Below are 27,954 nucleotides of genomic sequence, written 5' to 3' on the forward strand. Positions count from 1 at the left end.
ATTTCTCTACTGGTAGCTTATGTAAATTGAAGACTTTTCCTAAATATATTGCTTTAGAAATGCTGCTTTGTTTGGCTGCTATGTGAACTTATTCCTCCCATTGTTTACACAGCATTACTATAACCACGGACTTGGGGGATAGGACAAGTTACATCACTTACACAGTGCTGGCTAATTGCAGTTGCAATTGCAGCTAATTGCAGTTTACTGATAAAGCCAAGTCTGTAATCTCTATATGTAAACACTGAGTCCATTCTCTACAAGCATCTGCATATTATCTGATCTATATAATTATTGCGATACCTCATAGTGTCGAGGATGCCGGAAGTGAGAAGAAGAGACAGTAGGAAAACTTCTGAAACAGTGAGATAGGAAAACCCCTTTAAGAATGGTTATTAAAGTTACTGTTTGTTTCAACTTTTTTTTGTTGGAGACCTTTAGTATCTAAATATGTTTCAGTTATGGCACACACACACATTATTCTGACATATTATAAGACCATTTTACTGAGAACATTTTAAGGTGAACCTGACAAGGAAATATTAAGCTAGCCCCACATATAGTCTAGGGTCACCTGAATAAAACTGTTTCCCTTTGTGTATCCCTGCCTCCATTATCTAGATATTACCGTTTTGGTTGCTATGAAGAGTTAATTTGCATATTGACAAACACTGTGATATCCCAGCAATGGAGGAACTAAGGGTCCATTCACACGGAGGAAAATGGTGAGGAATTTGGTGTGGAATTTTCCACACTGAAAAAAAAGCCTCCCATTGATTTCAATGGGTTATGCTAGCTTTTTTTTTCCCCTCTAGCTATCAGTGATAGCTAGCAGAACCCATTGAAATCAATGGGAGGCTTTTTTTTCAGTGTGGAAAATTCCTCACCATTTCCACCGTGTGAATGGACCCTAGGGATGCATTCACACGGAGGAAAATGGTGCTGAATTTGGTGTGAAATCCACATCAGATTAAGCCCTGAAAAAAAGCGCCTCTCATTGAATTCAATGGGAGGCTTTTTTTTTTTATCAGCGCTGAAATTCCACATCAAATTCCTCACCATTTTCCTCCATGTGAATGCACCCTAAAAGGGAAAAAGATCTAAAAGGCCAAAAGAAGTAGCTGGGTTGATATACTGAGTTCTGGTGACAGTCTTCCTTTAAAATCGAATAGGTATAATAGGGGCAGAAAGTCAGCAATGGGAAACTCTGTGGGCTTTCTGTGAAAAACTCTTCTGAAAATAATGGGATTAATTTTGCAGCATTTTTTTCCACAGTATTTTTTTTGCTGCGTCTCACTACATGGGGCCTTAACCTTAAGTTGGTTAACCCTTGTGATGACTCCAGCAGGTAACCTGCTGAAACCTGCAGTAGCAGCAACTATTGCTACAGACCCACAGAGAAACCTGCAGGTAAGTTGCAGCAAAAATTACACATTTTCTTTTTGCCACAGTGACTTTAAGAGAATGACCGACAAATTATTTTATTATCCAGTTTTATCGTATATTAATGTGAGGTCTCCCTGTTCATTGAGGAATATCATGAAATGACCCAACAAAACAAAGAATTTCATGTATTGAGCTAAGACCATTTTCTATTGATTTGCCGCAACTACTCAGTGTGATATACTGTATATGTCATAATACTCTTTTTTTATGAATTTCCGATGTCTGTTGTCAGTTCTTTATGCCTGGCCAAATGGTTGGACCAATCTGCACTACATTTGGTACATAAATGATAAATCAGGCACCTCCGAAAATGTTGTTTCTCCTCTCTAGGACTAACTGCTCTAAACCTATTTACAAAAGTAATTATGGCACCACTGGCTTCTACAACAAGGGCCCTCCTCCCTATTACATGACCTGTATAGGTCAACATAAGCTCACTGACATACACCATTATTGTAGAGTTGATGCCCCCACTCACTGTTGTGTGTTATCACCCATTATCAGAGGATTGTATCCACAAGATGAAATATATATACACACACACACATATATGTTAGTTCCTTTAAGTCATCACACTATATACATAGCCTGTATTACACAAGTAGAAAATCAATAGAAATTCTGTAGCTTAAAATAATAGAATACAATGAACATATGTGAATAAAATATAAAGTCAATTTTTTTTGTCAACCAACAAATTTGATATTTCATATTCATATCTTTTCATCGGCTTTTGCAAATCTCTGTAGTTTCTAATATTGATAATAACCCAAGAAGAATTTCATTATTGGCCCATAGAATAACATTGATTTGTATTTTTTAGACTTAAACCCATGTCTCTTCTTCTTCATCATCATCATCTTTTTTCTCATCTTCTTTTCCTGTATTTTCTTGTTGTTGTTCTTTTTCTTCAGTCCTTACGTCATTTGTATCACAATGTTCTTTCATCTGAGAATTAGAAGCTTCCAAGGACAAAGAAAGTTCTGAGGACCACGTTCCTTCATCAGTATCCAAATCCTCCGCACTCACAGCTGTACTCTGTGACTCATTCCGACTTCTGATGCTCACCAATTTTATACTATGTTTTTTTGTGATTTTCGTTTTGCTTTGTCCTTGTCGATATGACACTGGTGTTGGAATTTTGGAGGGCTTCTTTTCTGGTCTGTTATCTTTTCGTGGACGTATTTTTGGCTTTAGTTTCAGTTTATAAATTGATGGTACTCTCTCTGGTTTCTTCAAAGCTCTTTTTGGCTTAGACGACTGTGGCAACTTAGATTGTTCTCGAGCATTTTCATTATTAGATGTTGGGCCTAATGAATCTTGGTTGTCATCTGCAGCCTGTAAAGTTTTCTTTTTGGCTTCCATTGCTTGCTGTCTCAGTCTTTGAGACGGCAGCTGCTTCATTTTGTTACTACTGCTTTCAACAGAAGATAATTTCTCTTTGGGAATTTTTTGTATTTGTGTTGCTATTTCACTCTTTACATGTGGTTGTGGAGGCTGTACCGGTAGATCTTTTGCTTTTGTGTCTACCCCTACTCTAGTTTTTGGGGGTATGTTTGAGATCCAGTTTTCCACATCTACTCTGTTAAGCTTTACAGGACCCTTTGTCAGTTCAGTGATGACATCATCATAGTTTCCTCCTTTTGATGGCCATTTGGTGTTTATATATACCCCACTCCTGGGTATTTCTACTTCTCCATCAGGTGTCTTTAGTTTGTTTCGAACTGAGGACAAAGCTGATACCGATTTCCTTTTCATATCAAAGTCATGAACAGCAACATCACTTGCAATGCTAGATGTAAATTCTTTACATCTGTTTTCTTGGATACTATTTTCATCAGAATCTCCTTCCAGAACTTTGATGTTTGATAGGATTTCATCTTCCAGACTCTGATACAACTCTTTCTCTAGATCCGGACCAATTGGCAATGGTTTATATGAATAATCAGCTTCCACATTATCTGACAAAATTGAGGCTTCCAAAAAACTAGCCTGCTTGTACTGCATTTTCATAGCAGGGGTACCATTTCTGTTTAGCTGGATTGTTGGGGTACTTTTACCATTTCTTATATTTTTACATTGTTCAGTATAAACAGGAACACTTTTTGTTGGTGTAAGTGTATTATGAGCAGAGTTAAAATCATTTCCTATTGATCTGCTTCTAGTTCTGTATTCTGAGTCATCATGGTAAGCCCTACTAGGAGTATATGGCCTAATAAAAGTAGACATTGGTTTAACACCATTCAATTCTTGTTTTACTGGCTGGCTTAATTGTTTAGTTGGAGAAGATGATCGGATGTTCATTTGTTTAGATGGTGATGAAGGTCGTACACTAGGCTGCTTAGTTGGAGATGGAGAACGTATGCTAGGCTGTTTAGTTGGAGATGAAGAGCGTGTGCTAAGCTGTTTAGCTGGAGAAGGAGAACGTATGCTAGGCTGTTTCGATGGGGACGAAGAACGTATGCTCAGATGTTTAGTTGGAGAAGATGATCGCGATGTGTCTAAAGTGTTCTTTGGTTGGTATTCAGACATTTTACTTTGCTGATTGTACAGCAAATACTTGGAGGGGCTGGGTGGTCGCAAATAGCGAGAGGGGGTTTTAGGTCTTGATTCCCGTTGAGTGTTGTCATTTTCTGTTGCTGACTGTGCTCTTACATTAGCATTGTAGGTGCGAGTTTGGTTAATTTCCTTCAACATTGACTCTTTAATACCAGGTGCAGGGCTCTTTCCTACTTCTCGTCTTCCTCTTTGATTTTCAATAAAGACGTCTGAAGAATATGAGTTGTCATCTTCACTTCCAGCGAAGTAGGATGCTGCAGAAGATGTAGACAAATTATGCTTGTCATGGCTAGATTGTGAGGGGTTAAACTGCTGGCTAGCTTGACAGTCTTCCATGAACAGTTGTCTCCTGGATGGTGTAGGTGGTCGTTCGTGCCCTCTGTAAGAAATAAAAAAAATTACATTCCTATTAAGATTATGTGATAACTTCAGTTGCGCCATTGCAAAATTCATAAACCATGCTTAGTTTCATTAGTTTTTTAGTGAAATTACGTACAAATTTTTAAGATACACACAGAAATTGTACAAACGTAAAACATGTGTGCAAAGGTGTGCATAGCCTTTGATCACATAACTAAAATCAGTTGAAACTAAAAGATGACAATAATCAAAAAGATTCAGTGTTGAACAAAAGATCCATCAAGCAAACTATCCAGCACATTAGAAACATAGTGTCACCTACCTGAAAGCAAAGCTCCTCTTGAGCTCAGGTTGCCCAGAAGGGGTTCTATACACAGCATTCTTGTCTGTACTTTCAGGTGAGTTGGATGATAAGGAATAGGTTCTATTGCTGTTAGATGTGTATGTCCTCCAATCCACTGGAGGCAGTGGACTCTGAGATCTGTTTACTATCAATGTTGTTTGCGTTTTATTGGGATCATCTGATCTAGGTGTTAAGCGAACCTTTATTTCATGAGTTGGATTTATTGGCTTCTGTTGATTTCCAGATTTTGACACTTGTTTATGGGCTGTAGGAAAAATGTACAAAATATAGGCAATGCATTAATCTGGGTAAAAACATGCTGAAAATAAATATTATTTCATAGATATTTATATAAATCATATAATTTGTTCTCACATTGGCCTGACTAGTTTTGTAGAATATCAATATCAACTATAGGCATTCATACTTCTATAAATTCAATACCATTGAGAAGATTTCTATACATGTATCCCTCTGACATCAATTCCTTACCTGTTGAGTTACTTATGTGAATCCTTTATCCCAACATGCTTCACAATTAGGGTCAATACACACGGAGTTATTGTGTGCGGATTCTGACGAGCAGTGTTCGAGAGTATTTAAAATACAAGTAATTAAAATAGTATTTAAAATACTTGTCAGGTATTTGTATTTTGTAATTAAAATACTTTTTTATTCAGTATTTTGTATTTGTAATTAAAATACTTTTATTAAGTATTTTAAGTATTTTAATTACTGTCTAAATTCAAAACAAATGTTGTAATTTAACCCGCCTCACCGCACTTTAAAAAAAACAAAAAAAAAACAACAGTGCAAGTCACATTATCACTCTCGTTTCTCATATCTCATGTGACGTGCGACGAGAGGAGGGAAAATTCCAGCGCGTTCCAGCAACGCAAGTCCACCTTTATTTTTAGTTTTTAATCATCCTGATCGTATAATCCATTCTGTAAAATTACTTCAAAAATGGAGGAAAATCGTAATACTAGTGAAGGGGACGCAACCGACAATGATTCAGATCTCGAAGACCCACATCTCCCTGCAATTTTTTTTTTTTTTTTTTTTTTTTTTTTTTTTTATAAATGTAGATTTTGAGCCCCACATAGAGTTCACAATGTACATTTTTCCCTATCAGTATGTCTTTTTTGGAATATGGGATGGAAATCCATGCAAACACGGGAAGAACACGGGATTTCAACACCAGGACTCCAGCGCTGCAAGGCTGCAGTGCTAACCACTGAGCCACCGTGTGGCCCCTCTCCCTGCAATTTTAGATGGAACTTTTTTCAAAATTAACAAGACTAAGGGAGCGTTCACACTACCGTCGGTGTCCGACATGTAGTGTCCGCTCCTAGTGTCCGCTCAAAATCTGTCACGGACACTAGGAGCGGACACTAGATGTGTCCGTGACACCTGTCATTCACTTGAATGGGCATCGGGTGCGTTCTTTTGCACTCCGTGCCCGTCCTTTCCTGTCCGCAAGAGAAGGTGTCCGACTTCTCAAGCGGACAGAAAAACCCTGCATGCAGGGTTTATATACCCCCGATACCCGTTCCAACGGTGTGCCCCCCCCACCTTCACCCCAGAAATACCCTGCAAGTCCCCTAGCAATAGAATTGGGGCTATATACACCCACTATTTTTGCTACTGCCATATAGTGCCATTGTCTGACTGGGAATTCAAAGAATATATTGGGCTTACATATAACTTCAATTACAGGGAGAAGCTTGTCAGTGTAACGTGGCACTGACGGGCTCAATCGCTGCAACCCAGCTTTCCCAGGATCCTGAATGGAACACACTGACAGTGTATTCCCGTATACCCCATATATACACCCCAAATCCCAGTTCCAACGGTGTGCCCCCCTACCTTCACCTCAGAAATACCCTGCAAGTCCCCTAGCAATAGAATTGGGGCTATATACACCCACTATTTTTGCTACTGGTATATAGTGCCATTGTCTGACTGGGAATTCAAAGAATATATTGGGGTTACGTGCACCCACAATTTTTGCTACTGGTATATAGTGCCATTGTCTGACTGGGAATTCAAAGAATATATGGGGGTTACGTGCACCCACAATTTTTGCTACTGCTATACAGTGCCATTGTCTCACTGGGAATTCAAAAAATATATTGGGGTTATGTGCACCCACAATTTTTGCTACTGGTATATAGTGCCATTGTCTGACTGGGAATTCAAAGAATATATGGGGGTTACGTGCACCCACAATTTTTGCTACTGCTATACAGTGCCATTGTCTCACTGGGAATTCAGAGAATATATTGGGGTTACAAATACCCTCATTTCTTGCTACTGCCATATAGTGCCAGTTTCTGACTGGTAATTCAAAGAATATATTGGGGTTACGTGCACCCACAATTTTTGCTACTGGTATATAGTGCCATTGTCTGACTGGGAATTCAAAGAATATATTGGGGTTACAAATACCCTCATTTCTTGCTACTGCCATATAGTGCCATTGTCTGACTGGGAATTCAAAGAATATATTGGGGTTACGTGCACCCACAATTTTTGCTACTGGTATATAGTGCCATTGTCTCACTGGGAATTCAAAGAATATATTGGGGTTATGTGCACCCACAATTTTTGCTACTGCTATATAGTGCCAGTTTCTGACTGGTAATTCAAAGAATATATTGGGGTTACGTGCACCCACAATTTTTGCTACTGGTATATAGTGCCATTGTCTGACTGGGAATTCAAAGACTATATGGGGGTTACGTGCACCCACAATTTTTGCTACTGCTATACAGTGCCATTGTCTCACTGGGAATTCAAAGAATATATTGGGGTTACGTGCACCCACAATTTTTGCTACTGGTATATAGTGCCAGTTTCTGACTGGGAATTCAAAGAATATATAGGGGTTACGTGCACCCACAATTTTTGCTACTGCTATATAGTGCCATTGTCTCACTGGGAATTCAAAGAATATATGGGGGTTACGTGCACCCACAATTTTTGCTACTGGTATATAGTGCCATTGTCTCACTGGGAATTCAAAGAATATATGGGGGTTATGTGCACCCACAATTTTTGCTACTGGTATACAGTGCCATTGTCTCACTGGGAATTCAAAGAATATATTGGGGTTACGTGCACCCACAATTTTTGCTACTGCTATACAGTGCCATTGTCTCACTGGGAATTCAAAGAATATATTGGGGTTACGTGCACCCACAATTTTTGCTACTGGTAGATAGTGCCATTGTCTCACTGGGAATTCAAAGAATATATTGGGGTTACGTGCACCCACAATTTTTGCTACTTGTATATAGTGTCATTGTCTCACTGGGAATTCAAAGAATATATTGGGCTTACATATAACTTCAATTCCAGGGAGAAACTTGTCAGTGTAACGTGGCACTGACGGGCTCAATCGCCGCAACCCAGCTTTCCCAGGATCCTGAATGGAACACACTGACAGTGTATTCCCGTATACCCCATATATACACCCCAAATCCCCGTTCCAACGGTGTGCCCCCCCACCTTCACCTCAGAAATACCCTGCAAGTCCCCTAGCAATAGAATTGGGGCTATATACACCCACTATTTTTGCTACTGGTATATAGTGCCATTGTCTGACTGGGAATTCAAAGAATATATTGGGGTTACGTGCACCCACAATTTTTGCTACTGGTATATAGTGCCATTGTCTGACTGGGAATTCAAAGAATATATGGGGGTTATGTGCACCCACAATTTTTGCTACTGCTATACAGTGCCATTGTCTGACTGGGAATTCAAAAAATATATTGGGGTTATGTGCACCCACAATTTTTGCTACTGCTATACAGTGCCATTGTCTGACTGGGAATTCAAAAAATATATTGGGGTTATGTGCACCCACAATTTTTGCTACTGGTATATAGTGCCATTGTCTGACTGGGAATTCAAAGAATATATGGGGGTTACGTGCACCCACAATTTTTGCTACTGCTATACAGTGCCATTGTCTCACTGGGAATTCAGAGAATATATTGGGGTTACGTGCACCCACAATTTTTGCTACTGGTATATAGTGCCATTGTCTGACTGGGAATTCAAAGAATATATGGGGGTTACGTGCACCCACAATTTTTGCTACTGCTATACAGTGCCATTGTCTCACTGGGAATTCAAAGAATATATTGGGGTTACAAATACCCTCATTTCTTGCTACTGCCATATAGTGCCAGTTTCTGACTGGTAATTCAAAGAATATATTGGGGTTACGTGCACCCACAATTTTTGCTACTGGTATATAGTGCCATTGTCTGACTGGGAATTCAAAGAGTATATTGGGGTTACAAATACCCTCATTTCTTGCTACTGGTATATAGTGCCATTGTCTGACTGGGAATTCAAAGAATATATTGGGGTTACGTGCACCCACAATTTTTGCTACTGGTATATAGTGCCATTGTCTCACTGGGAATTCAAAGAATATATTGGGGTTATGTGCACCCACAATTTTTGCTACTGCTATATAGTGCCAGTTTCTGACTGGTAATTCAAAGAATATATTGGGGTTACGTGCACCCTCAATTTTTGCTACTGGTATATAGTGCCATTGTCTGACTGGGAATTCAAAGACTATATGGGGGTTACGTGCACCCACAATTTTTGCTACTGCTATACAGTGCCATTGTCTCACTGGGAATTCAAAGAATATATTGGGGTTACGTGCACCCACAATTTTTGCTACTGGTATATAGTGCCAGTTTCTGACTGGGAATTCAAAGAATATATAGGGGTTACGTGCACCCACAATTTTTGCTACTGCTATATAGTGCCATTGTCTCACTGGGAATTCAAAGAATATATGGGGGTTACGTGCACCCACAATTTTTGCTACTGGTATATAGTGCCATTGTCTCACTGGGAATTCAAAGAATATATGGGGGTTATGTGCACCCACAATTTTTGCTACTGGTATACAGTGCCATTGTCTCACTGGGAATTCAAAGAATATATTGGGGTTAGGTGCACCCACAATTTTTGCTACTGCTATACAGTGCCATTGTCTCACTGGGAATTCAAAGAATATATTGGGGTTACGTGCACCCACAATTTTTGCTACTGGTAGATAGTGCCATTGTCTCACTGGGAATTCAAAGAATATATTGGGGTTACGTGCACCCACAATTTTTGCTACTTGTATATAGTGTCATTGTCTCACTGGGAATTCAAAGAATATATTGGGCTTACATATAACTTCAATTCCAGGGAGAAACTTGTCAGTGTAACGTGGCACTGACGGGCTCAATCGCCGCAACCCAGCTTTCCCAGGATCCTGAATGGAACACACTGACAGTGTATTCCCGTATACCCCATATATACACCCCAAATCCCCGTTCCAACGGTGTGCCCCCCACCTTCACCTCAGAAATACCCTGCAAGTCCCCTAGCAATAGAATTGGGGCTATATACACCCACTATTTTTGCTACTGGTATATAGTGCCATTGTCTGACTGGGAATTCAAAGAATATATTGGGGTTACGTGCACCCACAATTTTTGCTACTGGTATATAGTGCCATTGTCTGACTGGGAATTCAAAGAATATATGGGGGTTATGTGCACCCACAATTTTTGCTACTGCTATACAGTGCCATTGTCTGACTGGGAATTCAAAGAATATATTGGGGTTATGTGCACCCACAATTTTTGCTACTGGTATATAGTGCCATTGTCTGACTGGGAATTCAAAGAATATATGGGGGTTACGTGCACCCACAATTTTTGCTACTGCTATACAGTGCCATTGTCTCACTGGGAATTCAAAGAATATATTGGGGTTACGTGCACCCACAATTTTTGCTACTGGTATATAGTGCCATTGTCTGACTGGGAATTCAAAGAATATATGGGGGTTACGTGCACCCACAATTTTTGCTACTGCTATACAGTGCCATTGTCTCACTGGGAATTCAAAGAATATATTGGGGTTATGTGCACCCACAATTTTTGCTACTGGTATATAGTGCCATTGTCTGACTGGGAATTCAAAGAATATATTGGGGTTACAAATACCCTCATTTCTTACTACTGCCATATAGTGCCAGTTTCTGACTGGTAATTCAAAGAATATATTGGGGTTACGTGCACCCACAATTTTTGCTACTGGTATATAGTGCCATTGTCTGACTGGGAATTCAAAGAATATATTGGGGTTACAAATACCCTCATTTCTTGCTACTGCCATATAGTGCCAGTTTCTGACTGGGAATTCAAAGAATATATTGGGGTTACGTGCACCCACAATTTTTGCTACTGGTATATAGTGCCATTGTCTCACTGGGAATTCAAAGAATATATTGGGGTTATGTGCACCCACAATTTTTGCTACTGCTATATAGTGCCAGTTTCTGACTGGTAATTCAAAGAATATATTGGGGTTACGTGCACCCACAATTTTTGCTACTGGTATATAGTGCCATTGTCTGACTGGGAATTCAAAGAATATATGGGGGTTACGTGCACCCACAATTTTTGCTACTGCTATACAGTGCCATTGTCTCATTGGGAATTCAAAGAATATATTGGGGTTACGTGCACCCACAATTTTTGCTACTGGTATATAGTGCCATTGTCTGACTGGGAATTCAAAGAATATATGGGGGTTACGTGCACCCACAATTTTTGCTACTGCTATACAGTGCCATTGTCTCACTGGGAATTCAAAGAATATATTGGGGTTATGTGCACCCACAATTTTTGCTACTGGTATATAGTGCCAGTTTCTGACTGGTAATTCAAAGAATATATTGGGGTTACGTGCACCCACAATTTTTGCTACTGGTATATAGTGCCATTGTCTGACTGGGAATTCAAAGAATATATTGGGGTTACGTGCACCCACAATTTTTGCTACTGCTATACAGTGCCATTGTCTCACTGGGAATTCAAAGAATATATTGGGGTTACGTGCACCCACAATTTTTGCTACTGGTAGATAGTGCCATTGTCTCACTGGGAATTCCACAAATAATTTGGGGCTTCATTCACCCTGCATCTCAGGCTCTTGCCATATTCACCCAGGTTGTCAGTGCTGCACCAGCTCGTTCCCAGACAGCTCGGCCCGAAAAACACGTTACCTATATAGAGGATTTGGACAATGAAGACAACATGTTCTAAATCTAATGTCTGCACCTTCTCCAGAATTAAAATAAAGGCAGCGTTTAACTTTCAAATAGCACTGCACAAAGGAAGAGCTTATCAGCTTGTCTCATGACATGCTACTGAAAAGTGTCATTTGTGTATCTTAATGTAAATATAGTTGTATAAGCTTTTTGGGTTTTAGGCACTGCCAAGTTATTTATTACCACCCGCTCCCTTATAATGATGATGACGCCAAAGTCACTGTGGGTGTTCAGAGCTCACTGCTTTGGTTGACATTTGTCTTGCTCTCTGTCGGTACCAGCTGTCTTTTTGGATACCGTAAAGTTATGTTGACTTTATTAACAGCTATAGAAGCTTTAGCCAGGTTGTGACGGTGTGTAACCCTAACAACACTAAGTGGGATGCACATTAATAGTCAGTCTATGTACGCTAAACGTATCACTGAAGTAATTTTTTTTCCCTCTCCCCTAATATAAGAAAGGAACAGACATTAGACCTAGACCGGGGTTCGAGGCTTGTAAAAATCCAGTATTATTTGTTCTTCATGATGTGAAATATGTGTTGAAAAGCAACCCAAGATGAAGTCAGCCATGTGTGCCAGTGTGTTACTTGGCATGCCTTTGCTGGCCCCAACTGTAAGGGTCACTCTCCATTTCCTCCATTTTCCACTCCCCTTCACACCATTTGTGGTGAAGCAATGGGATGCACTGAAGTGCACCCTCTAGCCTCGTGTGGGACAGGGACATCAGATGCCACTCCAACCCCCTCGTCTTCCTCCGCCAGCCAACGGTGCGAAGATGAGAGGAGTGTGCTCTGAATATTTTCTGCCTAGCAGAGGCTAGTTCTCACTTACGAAAATGGCCCCACTTTGACCTGTATATCAGGCACAATGGTGTAGGTTTCAAAGAAACATGGCACCAACAAGTTGAAAAACGTGGGCCATGCGTGGACCGTGTTTGAGTCTGGCAAGCTCCAGATCTGCTACCAGGTTCCAGCCATTATCACAGGCGCAAAAATGCCAGGCCCCAGGTGTAGCAGGGAAAAAAAATGCCATCTCAGCCAGGATGGCATCCCTGACCTCGGAGGCACTGTGCTGTCTGTCCCCCAAGCTGATCAGTTTCAGCACGGCCTGCTGACATCTCCCCATGCCAGTGTTACAGTGTTTTCCGCTAGTAGCTGGGGTGGAGGTTGCAGCATCGTAGGGTTTCAGTCTACTCCTGCCATGAATTTTGGCCTGGGAGAGGAGATAGGCCACCCCAGTTTGCACCCGGGGAACAAACTCCACCACATTCACCCTGCCTGTCATTAAAGATAAGCACTGCAGCATCCCTGACCACAGGCGCTTGTCCATGTGTCAGTGGTCAAGTGGACCTTGCAGCAAAGCGCAGAGCTCTGGGCCCGACTGATGTTATGGGACACATGCAGGCGCAAGGCAGGGACAGCACACCAAGAGAAGTAGTAACGGCTAGGCCCAGCATAGGGAGGTGCCCCAGCTGCCATCTGCTAATGGAAGGCCTGGGTCTCCAGAAGCATAAACAAACACCAACATCTCCAGGGCCAGCAGTTTATCGATGAGGCTGTTAAAGGCTTGGGCATGGGGGTGGGTTGTGTTGTACTTCTGCCTGCAATGAAAAGCTTGGGAAATGTGGAGTGGCTGGGAAGAGGCGCATGATGGTGCAGGCCAAAAGGGCGCATGAGGGTGAACTCCCCAATGTGTCAGAGATAGGTGTGTAGGTGTCCTTGCATCATATACTTGCACCATATTTGGCTTTGGAAGTTAATTTTGTGCCAAAAAGTGGTTAAGACAGCGATCCCTCAGCTACTCCCGTTACACTGTCTAGTGAAATTACCATCTTTGGAAGTGGACCACCACTTGTAAGATCCCAAAGGAAGCAGGCAAGAGATGTGCAGTGCAGAAAAAAAGATGAGAAAATAAGTGTAGGCTGTAGAGCACAGAGGGATCGGAGAGGACAGAGCTGGTGTCGGCCAGGTATTCCCACAACATGCGCCTATACTTGTCCCTCCTGGTGACACTAGGCCCCTGAGTGGCAGTAATTTGTCCAGGGGGGCCATTAACGTGTTCCAGACCTAGGAATAAGTCTTCCAACAGGGTAGAGTTTTGCATGCCTTTGCTTCTACCCACTGTTTTTGCTGCTTAGCTTCCCTCCACATCTACACTGCTTTAGCCCCTAAACATCACCCCAGTTTATGCCTTTGCTTCTACCCAGGTTTTTTGTTGATTTAGCTTCCCTCTACATCTACACTGCTTTAGCCCCTAGACATCACCCCTGTCCATGTGGGGTCGGTGGCCTCGTCATCCACCAACTCCTCTTCCAATTGCGCACTGGCCCCTTACTGCAAACCGCACATGACCACAGCTTGCCCTGATGGCAACTGTGTCTCATGATCCCCACTTAGGTCCAGACAAGTCGGTGGCGGGTCCAAAACCCCAAAATTGGAAGGAAATGGCGGATGCTGCAGTATTTCTAACACCTGTTCCTGGTGCTCGGGCCTGGTCTGTGTTGTACCCTGCACCCTGCTTAACGCAGCTGCCATATCCGAAGTTGTGCTGAGCGCATGCTAATGTTTCGTGTCCAGTGCAATGGATGGGATGGGATTTCACATAAGTCTGCCACCCATGGCCACTCATGGTTGAGCAACTGAGGGAGTTAACTTTGACGAACCCGAGGGTTTTGGAGTTGGAACTACATCAAAGGTCTGTGCTGCTCACACACTCTGCTCAACACATGATATGTTTAGTGCCAGCAGTGTGGAGACGTCGCACAACAGCCGTTGTTCCAGCAGGTACAGGCGTTGTAGGAGTGCATAGAGGCTAGCAGCGGGAACTATAGACTTTAAAAACTATCCGCACAAGCGCCACACTTTCACCAGTAGCTCAGGAACATTGGGGTACCTTTTTAAAATGATTAGCAGCAATGAGTTAAAAACGTGGCCCAGGCATGGAATATGTTGCAGGCTGCCAAGCTACAGAGCCAATCCCAGGTTACGGCCATTATCACACATGACAACATGCCTGGGCCCAGGTGCAGTGGCAAAAACCACATTGCCGTCTCATCGAGGATGGCATGACTCACTTTGTAGGCAGTGTGCTGTCTGGCCCCCAAGCTGATGAGCTTCAGCACGGCCCGCTGACGTCTCCCCACACCAGTGTTGCAGCGTTTCCAGCTCGTAGCTGGGGTCAATTTAACAGCGGAGGAGGGTGGTGTTTCAGCCCTCCTCCCAGGAATGTTGTGTGGGGAGACAAGTCAGGCCACCACATTTTGCGACCCGGTCCACGCCTCAACTACATTCAACCACTGTGCCCAAATTGAAAGGTAGCGTCCCTGTCCGCATGCACTTGTCCATTCGTAACTGGTCACATGGAACTTTAGGGCTAAGCGCTGAATTTAGGGACTGCCTCATGTTTGGGGGAAAGTGCTGGTGTGGACGGCACAGTGCGGTGGCGCAGTAGACACTCTGCCCAAAAAGGGCAGAGTGTCCCCCAGCCGGGATTCCAACATCTCCTGGGCCAGATTTCTTGAGATGAGGCCGTTGAAGCCTTGGGCATGTGGGTGGGTTGCGCTGTACTTTAGCATGAAATGAAAGGCTTGGGAGATGGGGAGTTGCTGGGAAGAGGCGCATGATGGCGCGGGCAAAAGGAGAAATGGCAGGAAAAGGTGAGGATAAGGGTGAACTCCCCAAAGTGTCAGAGGCAGATGTGGAGGTGTCCTGGCTGCTGGTCTGGACTGCAGCGCCAGCCCTGTCAACAGTGGGAGAGGCAGTGGCCGCCAGGCCAAACGACGATTATCCTGCGCTTGCTCTCACCCACTGAGCCCAGGGCTTGCCTTCCAAATGATGGCACCCGCAAGTGGTGGTGAGATTCCTCTCCGCAGATCTCCAACCCATCTTGGACTTGCAAATTGCACTAAATTTGTCATGTAACTGACATGTATATGATGAGTCTATCCATTGTCTGTTCATTTTGGTGAAAGTCAGCCTGTCAGCTGACAGACAGCTGTTCTTGTCAGTGATGATGCCACCGGCTGCTTGTACCCCCAGTTTTTGCTGCTTAGCTTGCCTCCACATCCACACTGCTTTTGCCCCTACACATCACCCCTATCCATGCCTGTGCCTCTAGCCATAAGTCTGCCACCCATGGAAACTCATGGTGCAGAAAGTGAGGGAGCTGACTCTGAGGAACCCTTGGGTTTTGTAGCTGGTACTCCATCAAAGGTCTCTGCTGCTCACACACCCTGCTGAACATACGGTATCTAGGGTTAGAGCGTGTGGTGACCTCGCACAACAGTAGGTGCTTCAGGCAGATGTAGGCCTTGCTGGAGTGTATTGCGGCTAGCTCCAGGTACTGTAGACTTGGGAAAGTGGGTGTCCAAGTGCCGCACTTTCACCCTTAGCTCAGCTAATTTGGGGTATGTTTTTAAAAATCATTGCACCACTACATTGAACACGTGGGCCAGGCATGGAACGTGTTGGAGGCTGGCAAGCTCCAGAGCCCTCCAACAAGACAAAAAAGCCTGGCCCCAGGGGCAGCGGGGATAAACAAATTGCCATCTCATCCAGGATGGCATCCCTGACCTCAGAGGCAGTGTGCTGTCCGTCTCCCAAGCTGATGAGCTTCAGCCCAGCCTGCTGACGTCTCCCCACACCAGTGTTGCAGCGTTTTCAGCTCGTAGCTGGGGTCAATCTAACAGCGGAGGAGGAGGAGGGTGGTGTTTCAGCCCTCCTCCCAGGAATGTTTTGTGGGGAGACAAGTCAGGAAAATTCTTGAAACAGGGGAGAGTTTTGCATCTTTGCCCTTGCTGCCTATGGACATCCCTTTGCCTCTAGCCACCATTTTCCCTGCTTTGCTTGCCTCCACATCCACACTGCTTTTGCCCCTAGACATCACCCCAGTCCATGCCTTAGCTTGTACCCCCAGTTTTTCCTGCTTAGCTTGCCTCCACATCCACACTGCTTTTGCCCCTAGACATCACCCCAGTCCATGCCTTAGCTTGTACCCCCAGTTTTTCCTGCTTAGCTTGCCTCCACATCCACACTGCTTTTGCCCCTAGACATCACCCCAGTCCATGCCTTAGCTTGTACCCCCAGTTTTTCCTGCTTAGCTTGCCTCCACATCCACACTGCTTTTGCCCCTAGACATCATCCCTATCCATGCCTCTGCCCCTAGCCATAACTCTGCCACCCCTGGAAACTCATGGTGCAGAAACTTTGGGAGCTGACTTTGAGGAACCCTTGGGTTTTGTAGATGGAACTCCATCAAAGGTCTGTGCAGCTCACACACCCTGCTCAAGATATGGTATTGTAGGGTTTCAGCGTGTGTGAATGACGGACAACAGCCTGTGTTTGGACAGATGTAGGCCTTGCTAGAGTGTTTTTAGGCTAGCAGCGACTCCTGTGCACTTGCAAAAGTGGGCGCACAAGCGCCGCATTTTCAACAGTAGCTTCGGTACATTTGGGTATGTTTTCAAAAAACTTTGCACCACTAGGTTAGACGTGGGCCAAACATGGAACGTGTTGGAGGCTGGCAAGCTCCAGAGCCGCTACCAGGTTCCAGCCATTATCACAGGCGTAAAAATGCCAGGCCCCAGGTGTAGCAGGGAAAAAAAAATGCCATCTCAGCCAGGATGGCATCCCTGACCTCGGAGGCACTGTGCTGTCTGTCCCCCAAGCTGATGAGCTTCAGCACCGCCTGCTGACGTCTCCCCACACCAGTGTTTTAGCGTTTGCCGCTAGTAGCTGTGGTGGAGGTTGCAGCGTCGTAGGGTTTCAGTCTACTCCTGCCATGAATTTTGGCCTGGGAGAGGAGATAGGGTACCTCAGTTTGCACCCCGGGACCAGACTCCACCACATTCACCCTGCCTGTCCTTAAAGATAAGCAGCATCCCTGACCACAGGCGCTTGTCCAAGTGTCAGTGGTCAAGTGGACCTTGCAGCAAAGCGCGGAACTAAGGGCCCACCTGATGTTGAGTGACACGTGCTGGTGCAAGGCAGGGACGCCACACCGGGAGAAGTTGAGACGGCTAGGGACGGCATAGTGAGGTGCCACAGTTGCCATCAGGTCCGGGAAGGCGGGAGTTTCAACAAGCCGGAACGCCAACCTCTCCTGGGCCAGCAGTTTAGCGATGTTGGCGTTCTAGGCTTGCGTGGGTGGGTGGTTAGCGGTGTATTTCTGCCGGCGCTCCAATGTCTGAGAGATGGTGGGTTGTTGTAAAGAAGCGCCTGATGGTGCCTTTGATGGTGCAGGAGAAGGAGATAAGACAGAAACAGGGGAGGATGAGGGAGAAGTCAACAAAGTGGCGGAGGCAGATGAAGTGATGTCCTGGCTCGTCCTCTGGAGTGCATCGCCAGCACTGTGAGCAGAGGCAGTGGCATGAACGGCGGGCGACGTTTGTCCTGCCGTTGCTGCCTGCCACTGATTCCATTGCTTGGATTCCAAATGACGGTGCATTGAAGTGGTGGACAGGTTGCTCTTCTCAGGGCCCCTACTCGATTTCGAGAGGCAAATTGTGTAGACGACACTATATCTGTCCTCGGCGCATTCCTTGAAAAAACTCTACACCTTCAAGAAACGTGCCCTCGATGGGGGAGTTTTTCTGGGCTGGGTACAAAAGGGAACATCTTCGGACATTCCGGGTCTGGCCTGGCTTCGGCAAAGCAGCTGACCTCTGCCTCTGGACATGTCTCTGCCTCTAGCTACCCTTTTTGGTGCTGCACCTGCCTCAACATCCACACTACTTTCCCAGCTTGACATCCGCCTTGTCCAGGTGGGGTCGGTGTCCTCGTCGTCCACCACCTCCTCTTCCAAATCCTGTCTCGCCTCCTCCTCCTGCACAATGCGCATGTCAACTGGCTTCCCTGACAGCAACTGCGTCTCATCGTCGTCGATGAGGGTGGGTTGCTGGTCATCCGCCACCAAATCGACCGGAGATGGAATGGAGGAGACTCTAGAGTTTGAGCATCTGGACACAGATACTCGTCTGTTAGGTCCGTGGAATCACGAAATGGAGGGGCAGGTTGCGGTACAGTCAAAGGAAGGGAGAACAGCTCTGGGGAGCAGGGACAGTTGGGGTTATTGTTCTGGGAAGATTGGGAATTTTGGGTGGAAGGAGGACAAGACTGTTGGGTAAGAGGAGGTAGAGGCTGACTGGCTGGTGGACAATGTGCTTTAAGCGTTATCCGACAGCCATTGCAAGACCTGTTCCTGGTTCTCGGGCCTACTAATCTTTGTACCATTCAGCCTAGTTAATGTGGAACTTTTGTGCAAAGCGCAGAACTTAGGGCCCGCCTGATGTTAAGGGACACACGCTGGTACAAGGCTCAACTCACCCTAAGTGCCAAAAACACTGCTGGTGCAAGGCTCTACTCATGCCAAGGGCCTCAATCTCTGCTGGTAGCTCAGCTTAAGGTCCTGTAACTTTGTTTGGAAGGGCTCATGTTAAGGGCTAGAAAAGTGAATTTTGGAAGGTCTTACCACATCACACACACACACACACACACACACACTCAAAATGACAGTTAAGGGTGAGGGCTTTTGGAATTCCCATTGCCTATTCCATTTGTGCTTGTCATGGGGAACGTGATTTAAAGGGGTGGTTGTTACTGTTTGTTGAGCTTAAATTGGGGTTTGTGTCCATCCATTTGGGGAGTAAAGAAGGTTTCCAGGTATTTTCCCACTTTGATAGAAGTTTTTTTGAATGTGGAAAGTGTGTAGTTGTTAGGCAGTGATGTTGGGGTAATAGAGGGTCTTTGGTGTGTTAGATGCCCCCAGACATGCTTCCCCTGCTGTCCCAGTGTCATTCCAGAGGTGTTGGCATCATTTCCTGGAGTGTCATAGTGGACTTGGTGACCCTCCAGACACGGATTTGGGTTTCCCCCTTAACGAGTATCTGTTCCCCATAGACTATAATGGGGTTCGAAACCCGTTCGAACACACGAACATTGAGCGGCTGTTCGAATCGAATTTCGAACCTCGAACATTTTAGTGTTCGCTCATCTCTAATAATTATATAAAATATAAAAAACAAAATTAATATCCTTTTTTAAAAGAATTAAAATACGTTCAAAGAATTTTCTCACGTGTCCCGAGATTCACGAGAATTGACGAGAATCTCGCCCACGCTGCGTTAACTTGTTAATTTATTAATGATAACAAACAATTTCTAAATTTTTAACATGTTATTTACTTGTTTCTTAAAAAGTATCCGATCGGGAATATATTACTGTATGATTATGTCATGAAATACAGTAAATTCGCTTCTTTTGCATATTTTCCCACATATTTTTTTACATTTTTCAAGTATTTTAGTATTTTTAAAATACTTTTGAAGTAGTATTTAGTATTTCTATTTAAAATACTTCGGGATGAAAGTATTTAGTATTTGTATTTCAAATACTTCAGTCATAAGTATTTTGTATTTAAAATACTTTCCCAAAGTATTTTCCTGAACACTGCTGACGAGGAATCCGCGTTAGAATCCATGTGAAAAAAAAGCCTCCCATTGAATTCAATGGGTTCCTTAGGATGTTAATGTAACAAAGGAAGAAATTTGAATAAACACATTGGGTGGAATTTATTAAGACAGATGCATTGTGTGGCTAGGTTCACACTAGTGTTCAGGTTTCCGTTCTTCAGGTCCACTTGGGGACCCAAAAAACAGAAACCCTATCCACTTAAAAAGCGGTTACCCCATAGACTTTAAGAGGTCCGTTGGGTTTCTGCCCAAATTCAGCTTTCTTATTAACAAGTTTGGCCTTTTTATAATTCTGGCACATCTTGGTAGTTTCAGTACACACTAACATTGAAATGGCTGGTGTAAATTTCAGACATGACTCACACCAGTTTTTTTGGTACAAGTTGTAGTAAACCTTGGATGTCCTGGCCTGCCCATTTTTATTTTCAAAAGTAAGGCTCCGTTCTCACGGAGTAACACGCCGCTCATTTAGACACGTATACACGTGTCAGAGGGCGGTGCTTCAAAACAGATCCCATCTTATTTACGCACGCAACACGTTGAAATCAATGGGTTACAAAGCCTCCCATTGATTTGAATGTGTTTCGCGCGTAAGCTGGCACCCATTGAAAACAATGGGATCTGTTTTGAAGCGCCGCGCTCTGACACATGTATACATGTCTAAATGAGCAGCGCGTTACTCTGTGAGAACGTAGCCTAATAAGAAGTAAACCAAAAAAGGGACATAGTGGTCCCGGTTTAGTTCCCTAAAAATTGTGACACTCTTTCACAAGTAAACTTTCAGGAAGTATTGTAAAAGTACCTATGATATAAAGCTGCCATGACACAGGAGAGGTAGTGTTGTCATTGCTCAGAGGTACATAAGTTCTTTACTTGCCAGTATATTAATATAAAAATAAGATAATAATAATAATTGTAGAGTTTTTCGCTTATGAATAAGATAAGTGACTTATGCATTTCTGCCTATATGATATGGTTAGCCAGGACAATGTCCCATGCTGTATGAAGAGTGAAAAAGTAATATGACAGAATAAAGCCCGGCAAATGCAGAAGGTTTGTATAACTAGAGCGGTGAAGAGACAGTTAATGTCTCCCAACAAGCTAAGAATAGAATGCTGCAGACATAATGTCACAAGTATCAGGGACAAGTGACATTACAGTAAAGAGGTAATGGACCATGCCGAGACTTGATTGTCTCTCATACCTTATCTAGTAGAATAGAGCCTGCCGCTGGCAGCGTTCCAAATAGAGAGTGAGTGACAGCAGGCATTTCAGGTGACTGATGCTAGAGACTGCTTAGATGGGCTCACTGAAGCGACCTGTCATACTGTCATAAGCGCTGCACAACAATGACCTAGCTCAAGTAATTGATTTCCAAAGACTCTGACAGGTAATTGATAGGTTTGTATATATGAGATGGAGTTTATGCTTCTTAGGAAAAAAGCAAAGTATCACCTACATAGGAAAGGTGCCTCCTTAAACTAGTTTTGTCATTTAGAGGAAAAGTGTGGCTATTTTCACAGTCTACTTGAATAGTAAATGAAAATCTTATTTTAATTTGACAGGGATACAACAGCCGCCATAATAAATAATGCCATAATAAATGATACCATCAATCTCAATTTCAATAGGTTAAAAAGATTTGCTCTCTTTCTTTTATAGTTTTTTATAGTGCTTCGCAACATCAAGCTAGATACATTTATAGTCTGCGCCATATCATAGTTTGTGGGACTAAAAACATATATTTTTTTGGAAGGATTCAAACATTTGCTGCAGGTTTCATATTTCTGAATACATCCGCAGTTCCATATTTTCATGCCATATTATTTCCACAACGTCTGCTCCACTCTCAGGAATAATAGGGAGCATAGATGTCGTAACTATAATGTGAATGATAAAAATTGGGCTGTCTTAGCTCTTATGCACACAATAGTGAAACATTGCCATTTTTGTAATGACTGTAACATGGTAGTTTCTACAACACAAGGGGTGGAATTTATTAAGACTGAATTTTCCTACACTAGTCTTAATAAAGACCCCATTTGGCAAAAAGAGCAACTGGACTATTGATAAATTTGGCGCATGCCAGTGTGCCAGAATGGAAATCTATGCCAGTCTGTTTAAAGAGGACCTTTCATGGTCCGGGGCACAGGCAGTTCTATATACTGCTGGAAAGCCAACAGTGCGCTGAATTCAGCGCACTGTCGGCTTTCCCGATCTGTGCCCCAGGTAAAGAGCTATTGGTCCAGGTACCGTAGCTCTTTACAGTCAGAAGGGCGTTCCTGACAGTCAGTCAGGTACGTCCTTCTTCAAAGCAGCGTCTATCACGCTGCACTGTGTGAGTAGGGGGAGCGCCCCCCTCTCTCTGCTCACAGTGCTCGTCCATAGACAAGTATTATCAGGAGGGGAGGGGGCGTTCCTCCCCGCTCACACAGTACAGCGCCATAGGCGCTGCTTTGAAGTAGGACGTACCTGACTGTCAGGAACGCCCTTCTGACTGTAAAGCGCTACGGCACCGGTACCGATAGCTCTTTACCTGGGGCACAGATCAGGAAAGCCGACAGTGCGCTGAATTCAGTGCACTGTCAGCTTTCCAGCAGTATATAGAACTGTCTGTGCCCCGGACCATGAAAGGTCCTTTTTAAGACTGAGGCCCCAAATTGTGGAAAAGCTGCTTTTCTGTTGCAGATTTTGCTGCATTTTTTTTTTTTTAAGCCAAAGCCAAGAATGGCTACAAAAGGAATGGGAAATATAAAGGAAGTTCTTATATATCTAACTTTTGCTCAACCCACTACTAGCTTTGGCTCAAAAAAAAAAAAATGCTGAAAAAAGTTGCACCAAAAACAACAGCTGTGTTTCTGCAATGTAGGGCCTCAGTTAACTCACGCCAGTTACAATAAATATGTCAGGCTGAGAAATTTCTGACCTGACCTTCCCTGCCATGCTCCACTCACTATGGAGGATCTATGGAGAAAGAAAGGGCCAAAAATGTGCCACATTATCACCCATCTACACCAGAAAACTGGCCTAGATAGGATGATAATAATAATGTTTTGACTGTTTTAATTTCAATAGACTCATTGGAGAGATTTGACAGATTCACTATAAGTCAAGCCAGAAAACTGGCATGATTTATACCAGATACTTTTATAATTCAGAAGCATCTTAAGCTAGCGGGGAGATTAAGACTGGTGTACGAAATGTCAGTCTAAGGTTAAGGCCGGGGCCCACGGGACGTAAACCTGCTGTGGGAAAAATCGCAGTGTTTTGCAGTTAGGGCAAAGTGGATGGGATTCTAGTGAATCTCATGCCCACTTTGCAGTAAAAACTGGCACGATTTTTTAATTCGCTGCATGTCAATTATACCTACGGAAACATCGGCGGTTTCCCCATAGGTATTACTGAAACAGAAAGTCCGCAGAGGAAACCTCTGCAAACTTTCTGAATAAAGCGCTGCGGGAAGAACCGCAACACGTTGCTGCCACGGTTTTTCCCGCAATGCTTTTTTGGTGATGGATATGCCCCCTGGGGCCTTACCCTCAGGCCCCACGTTGCAGAAAAACAAGCCTTTTGTTGCAGATTTTGTTGCATTTTTGGAGTCAAAGCCAGGAGTGGATTGAGCAGAACGTAGAAGAACTTCTTATATATTTCCCATTCCTTTTGTAGCCATTCTTGGCTTTGGCTCAAAAAACCGCAACAAAATCTGCAACAAAAAAAGCTGCATTTCTGTAACATTGGGCCTCAGCCTTAAAAAGGTTCCACCATTGTGTAACAGAAACTAGAAAGATATACTTATATATACAAAGAAATAAATAAACACAGAAGATGAGAACTAAGAATGACATGGTGGACATTCACATTAAGTTTACCCTTTCATATGTAATAAGAATTACATACAGAGAGATGTACAGCGGCAGGGGTCATGTTTATCCAAATAATGTTCCAATGTGTCCCAGCCACCTCCAACTCTGACCATCACATGGTTGCGCAGAATCTGTAAGAGATGAATCCACTTATGATTTTCATAATATATTAGAGGAAAATTTAGCAACAGGGCCTCATTCATACAATTGTATTAGCTATGAGTAACTGAGACATCCCCACCACCGCCGTTGCTCTCTGTAAAGTGAATCATCAGTATGTGGACCTCTGAAACCCCCTTACAATCACAGCAATGGGGGCCAAAAGTTCCCCTGAATGATCCATATTAGCTAAGTGGTAGTACACAAGGGTGAATCTCCATTCAGTTCTATGGGACTGTCAGGATGGTGATATCCAGCCAAGCTTGACCACCCCCACCCTATTCACATAGAATTTCCAGGGGAACTTGTGAACCTCTGTTTCTCTCATTGCCTTGGAGTCCCATTGTTATCAGATGTAGATTCAGAATAAGCACCTACAGGGGGACATCCCTTTTACATTTTAGTTAACTAAAACCAGCAAACTGTTACTTATGTGTAGATTTACAATGACTTACCCGAACAAAGATGAGCGTGCTGGATTCCCCCACCCTGTATTTTCCTTCAGAGACTTTAATCATACAGAATTGCACTGGACATGTACATCTGCTGACCAGATGCTGCACCTGTAACAATGGGCAAAAAAACCGAATCATTGTCGATCTAAAGGTAATATAAAACCTGGATTATATTTTATTACAAGGTATAAATACGTTTAACATGGCAAAGATAGAAGAAAACTACACACTACATGGATTTCCAGGTGAATACAAAACCTTTATTATTCACTGCCTTGTCCCTTCTAAAGACTTAAATGGCCCAACACCGCCTTTTTCACAGTTGTTGGGTCTGTCATGTAAATATTACCTAAGATTTGCAGCCAACCTGCTCTAACTTTCATACAATGCTGCTCTGGACTTTTTTATTATCTTATATTATATGCATAATTCATTCATGTATTATAGTTGTGGGCAGCAAGGTGGCTTGAATCTTAGAGCAGAGATTGCCTGTGCATACTACTTATATATCAAATACCTAAGATACTACTTGGGAGCACTAGGATGTAGCATTGTTACCGTATATACTCGAGTATAAGCCGACCCAAATATAAGCTGAGGCCCCTAATTTTACCACAAAAAAACTGGGAAAACTTATTGACTCGAGTATAAGCCGAGGGGGGGAAATGCAGCAGCTACTGGAAAATTTCAAAAATTAAAATGGTTGGAGTTTTTGGGTGCAGTAGTTGCTGGGGAAGGGGAGGGGGTATTTTGGTTGTCTGTCTGCCCCTTCCCTGAGCTTGAGGACTGAGTTTTTTTCCCCCACTTGGAATTCAGTCTGGCTGAATATAGAGTATCTGCAGTGCTCCTATTAACCCCTTCCTGACGGAACAGGAGCACTGCAGATCCCCTATATTCAGTAGACCGGGCACTTTCAGGCACAGGGATACATCATGTGTATGTGCTTCACAGTAATTTTCTACTTTTGTATGTATTCTAGGGAAAGGAGGGATTTAGAACTTTTATTTTTTAATTTTTTTTAAATCTTTTTTTTTTTTTTTGCACTATTTTATGGGAGATTCTATACATTGATATTTTGGCTGGTTATAGACCCCTTCTCCCCCTCCTTAAAAAATAATAATAATAATATTTTTTTTTTTCTTTTTGCTGACTCGAGTATAAGCTGAGGGGGGCTTTTTCAGCACAAAAACTGGGCTGAAAAATTCTACTTATACTCGAGTATATATTATATTATATAATATTATATATCATATCATAGTATATTACATTTATATACAATGTTTAGCTGTTGGGGTGATGTAATGAGAATCATACACAAGAGGATAATTTTACAGCTACCCACTTGTTGACCTTGGCCAGCCACTTCTCTCCTAAATGATGAAGATGATGATCATCATCAGGAAAGTGGCATCTCAATGGTGATGGATTGAACCTACCAGTTAAATAGGGCCAAGGGAGGAAGGATACTGCTTGTCATCTCCACAGATGTAAAAATAAACTGGGTAGTTTGTTAAAGGGATTCTGTCACTAGAGTGAAACATATTAAACCAGCAACACAGTTAGATAGGTCAGGCTCGCCGTAATGCAATGCCTTTTTACCCATGAAAATGTGTGTATCTGATGAAGAGATATTCATTCATTTCACCATATATATAAATGAGCAATCTGGAGCACCGAAGGTGGCTCATTGCTCGAAAACTGCTATTCCACACACTTTGTACTGCAAAAATGATTTATAATTCAATGATAATTTCAATGAAGAGCGATCAACATGGTGCATTGTTGCTTTTCATTCTTAAATGTCTATCATCAGCTGGTAGAAGATGCCTTTAGTGTTGAGGAGAAGACATTACTGATCAGTATCACCATCTGGCTAATCGCAATATGATTTTCTGAACAGGAACATAAATAAGAAAATAGCAGCACTCCACAATATATTTAAGGATTATGGGGTGAGTGACTTTGTGGGGTGGAGGAGGGCTTTTTCCCATATCTGGTTTAAATTCCAGGCATATACCCAATATTTCATCATTACATGTTACTTTTATAGTAAAGTCCTGACTTACCATTTGGTCCAAATTTTTAAAGTCTAAAAGTTTTCTTTGGCTTGGTGGTTTAGGAAGTGGGATCTCCACTGGAGGTAGTTCCAGTTCTTCACGGATTTCCTCCTCAATTTGCTCCTCCATCTGGATGAGCATTGGGGCACTCATACCAAAGCGAGATGCTCGTCGAGCCACTTCCAGCAGGCACAGAATGAAATTTTTTTCATTTTTCCGTAGAACTAGATCTTCTGTCTCAAACATCAGGACATCTGAAAAGAACAAATATTTGAAGGCATACAATAGGATATACAACACCTTCAACTGCGGAAACTGTTATTCATCTTAATAACTTTGATTTTAACTGAGAAATTCGGAAATATTCTCATGAATTACAAGATCTTTATCTCTGAACTGCTTAGAGTTGCTCAAAATTGATTGGGTTTCTATGGTCAACAATTGTTTCCATGCGGTCATTTGCAGTCAGATTATACATTGCACAACCCTTTGAAAATATCTAGTGACCATGGAGAAGAAATACACACCTAAGGCATTACCATTGTTTTTATGCTATCAATATAAGACTATATTTCTTACGGGACAGGCAAATGTTCCTTCATTGTTCTTACTCTGCTTTTATCATCTTGTTCTTCTGTAGTCAAAATTAAATATTCAGACAAATGGGTGGTGTTTTGGGACCACTAGACCCCCAGCATGTTGCTATACAGCTAGAGTCTCAAACCTCTTTAACCCCTTTCCTCCAAAGGCATTTTTTGATTTTTGTTTTTGACTCCCTGTCTTCCAAACTCCATAACTTTTTTTTTTTTCATTTTAACGTTCACACAGTTATATGAATGCTTAATGTTTGTGGAACAAATTGTTCTTTGTACTGGTATCATTTAATTTTTTTTCTAACTGGGAAGCTGTAAAAAAAAGTCAGGATCGGGTGGAATTGGAGAAAATCTGCTTTTATGTGACTTTCTTATGGGATTTGTTTTACCAATTTTACGCTCCAAACATGGTTTATCCACACATTTACGTGCGGCAGCTTCATATGGTGGCTCCAACTCACTCGGATTGTGTCACTAGAGTGAATCAGATTTGTAGATTTGAA

The 27,954-nt window shown here is 42.8% G+C and overlaps 1 protein-coding gene across 1 annotated transcript in view; it reads right to left on the reverse strand.

Moving 5' to 3' along the window:
* Positions 1-2,271: 2,271 nt before the first annotated feature.
* GAS2L2 (growth arrest specific 2 like 2) overlaps positions 2,272-27,954 on the reverse strand; it is a 43,142-nt gene continuing 17,459 nt past the window's right edge. The window contains exons 2-6 of the mRNA XM_075264755.1: positions 26,868-27,112; positions 24,802-24,909; positions 24,222-24,318; positions 4,688-4,973; positions 2,272-4,384 (exon numbers count right to left, since the gene is read on the reverse strand). Of these exons, the coding sequence (XP_075120856.1) occupies positions 2,272-4,384; positions 4,688-4,973; positions 24,222-24,318; positions 24,802-24,909; positions 26,868-27,112 (2,849 nt within the window). The remainder of the gene's footprint in view (positions 4,385-4,687; positions 4,974-24,221; positions 24,319-24,801; positions 24,910-26,867; positions 27,113-27,954) is intronic.

This window comes from Leptodactylus fuscus, chromosome 2, assembly GCF_031893055.1.
Source record: "Leptodactylus fuscus isolate aLepFus1 chromosome 2, aLepFus1.hap2, whole genome shotgun sequence".
Taxonomy (NCBI): Eukaryota; Metazoa; Chordata; class Amphibia; order Anura; family Leptodactylidae; genus Leptodactylus; species Leptodactylus fuscus.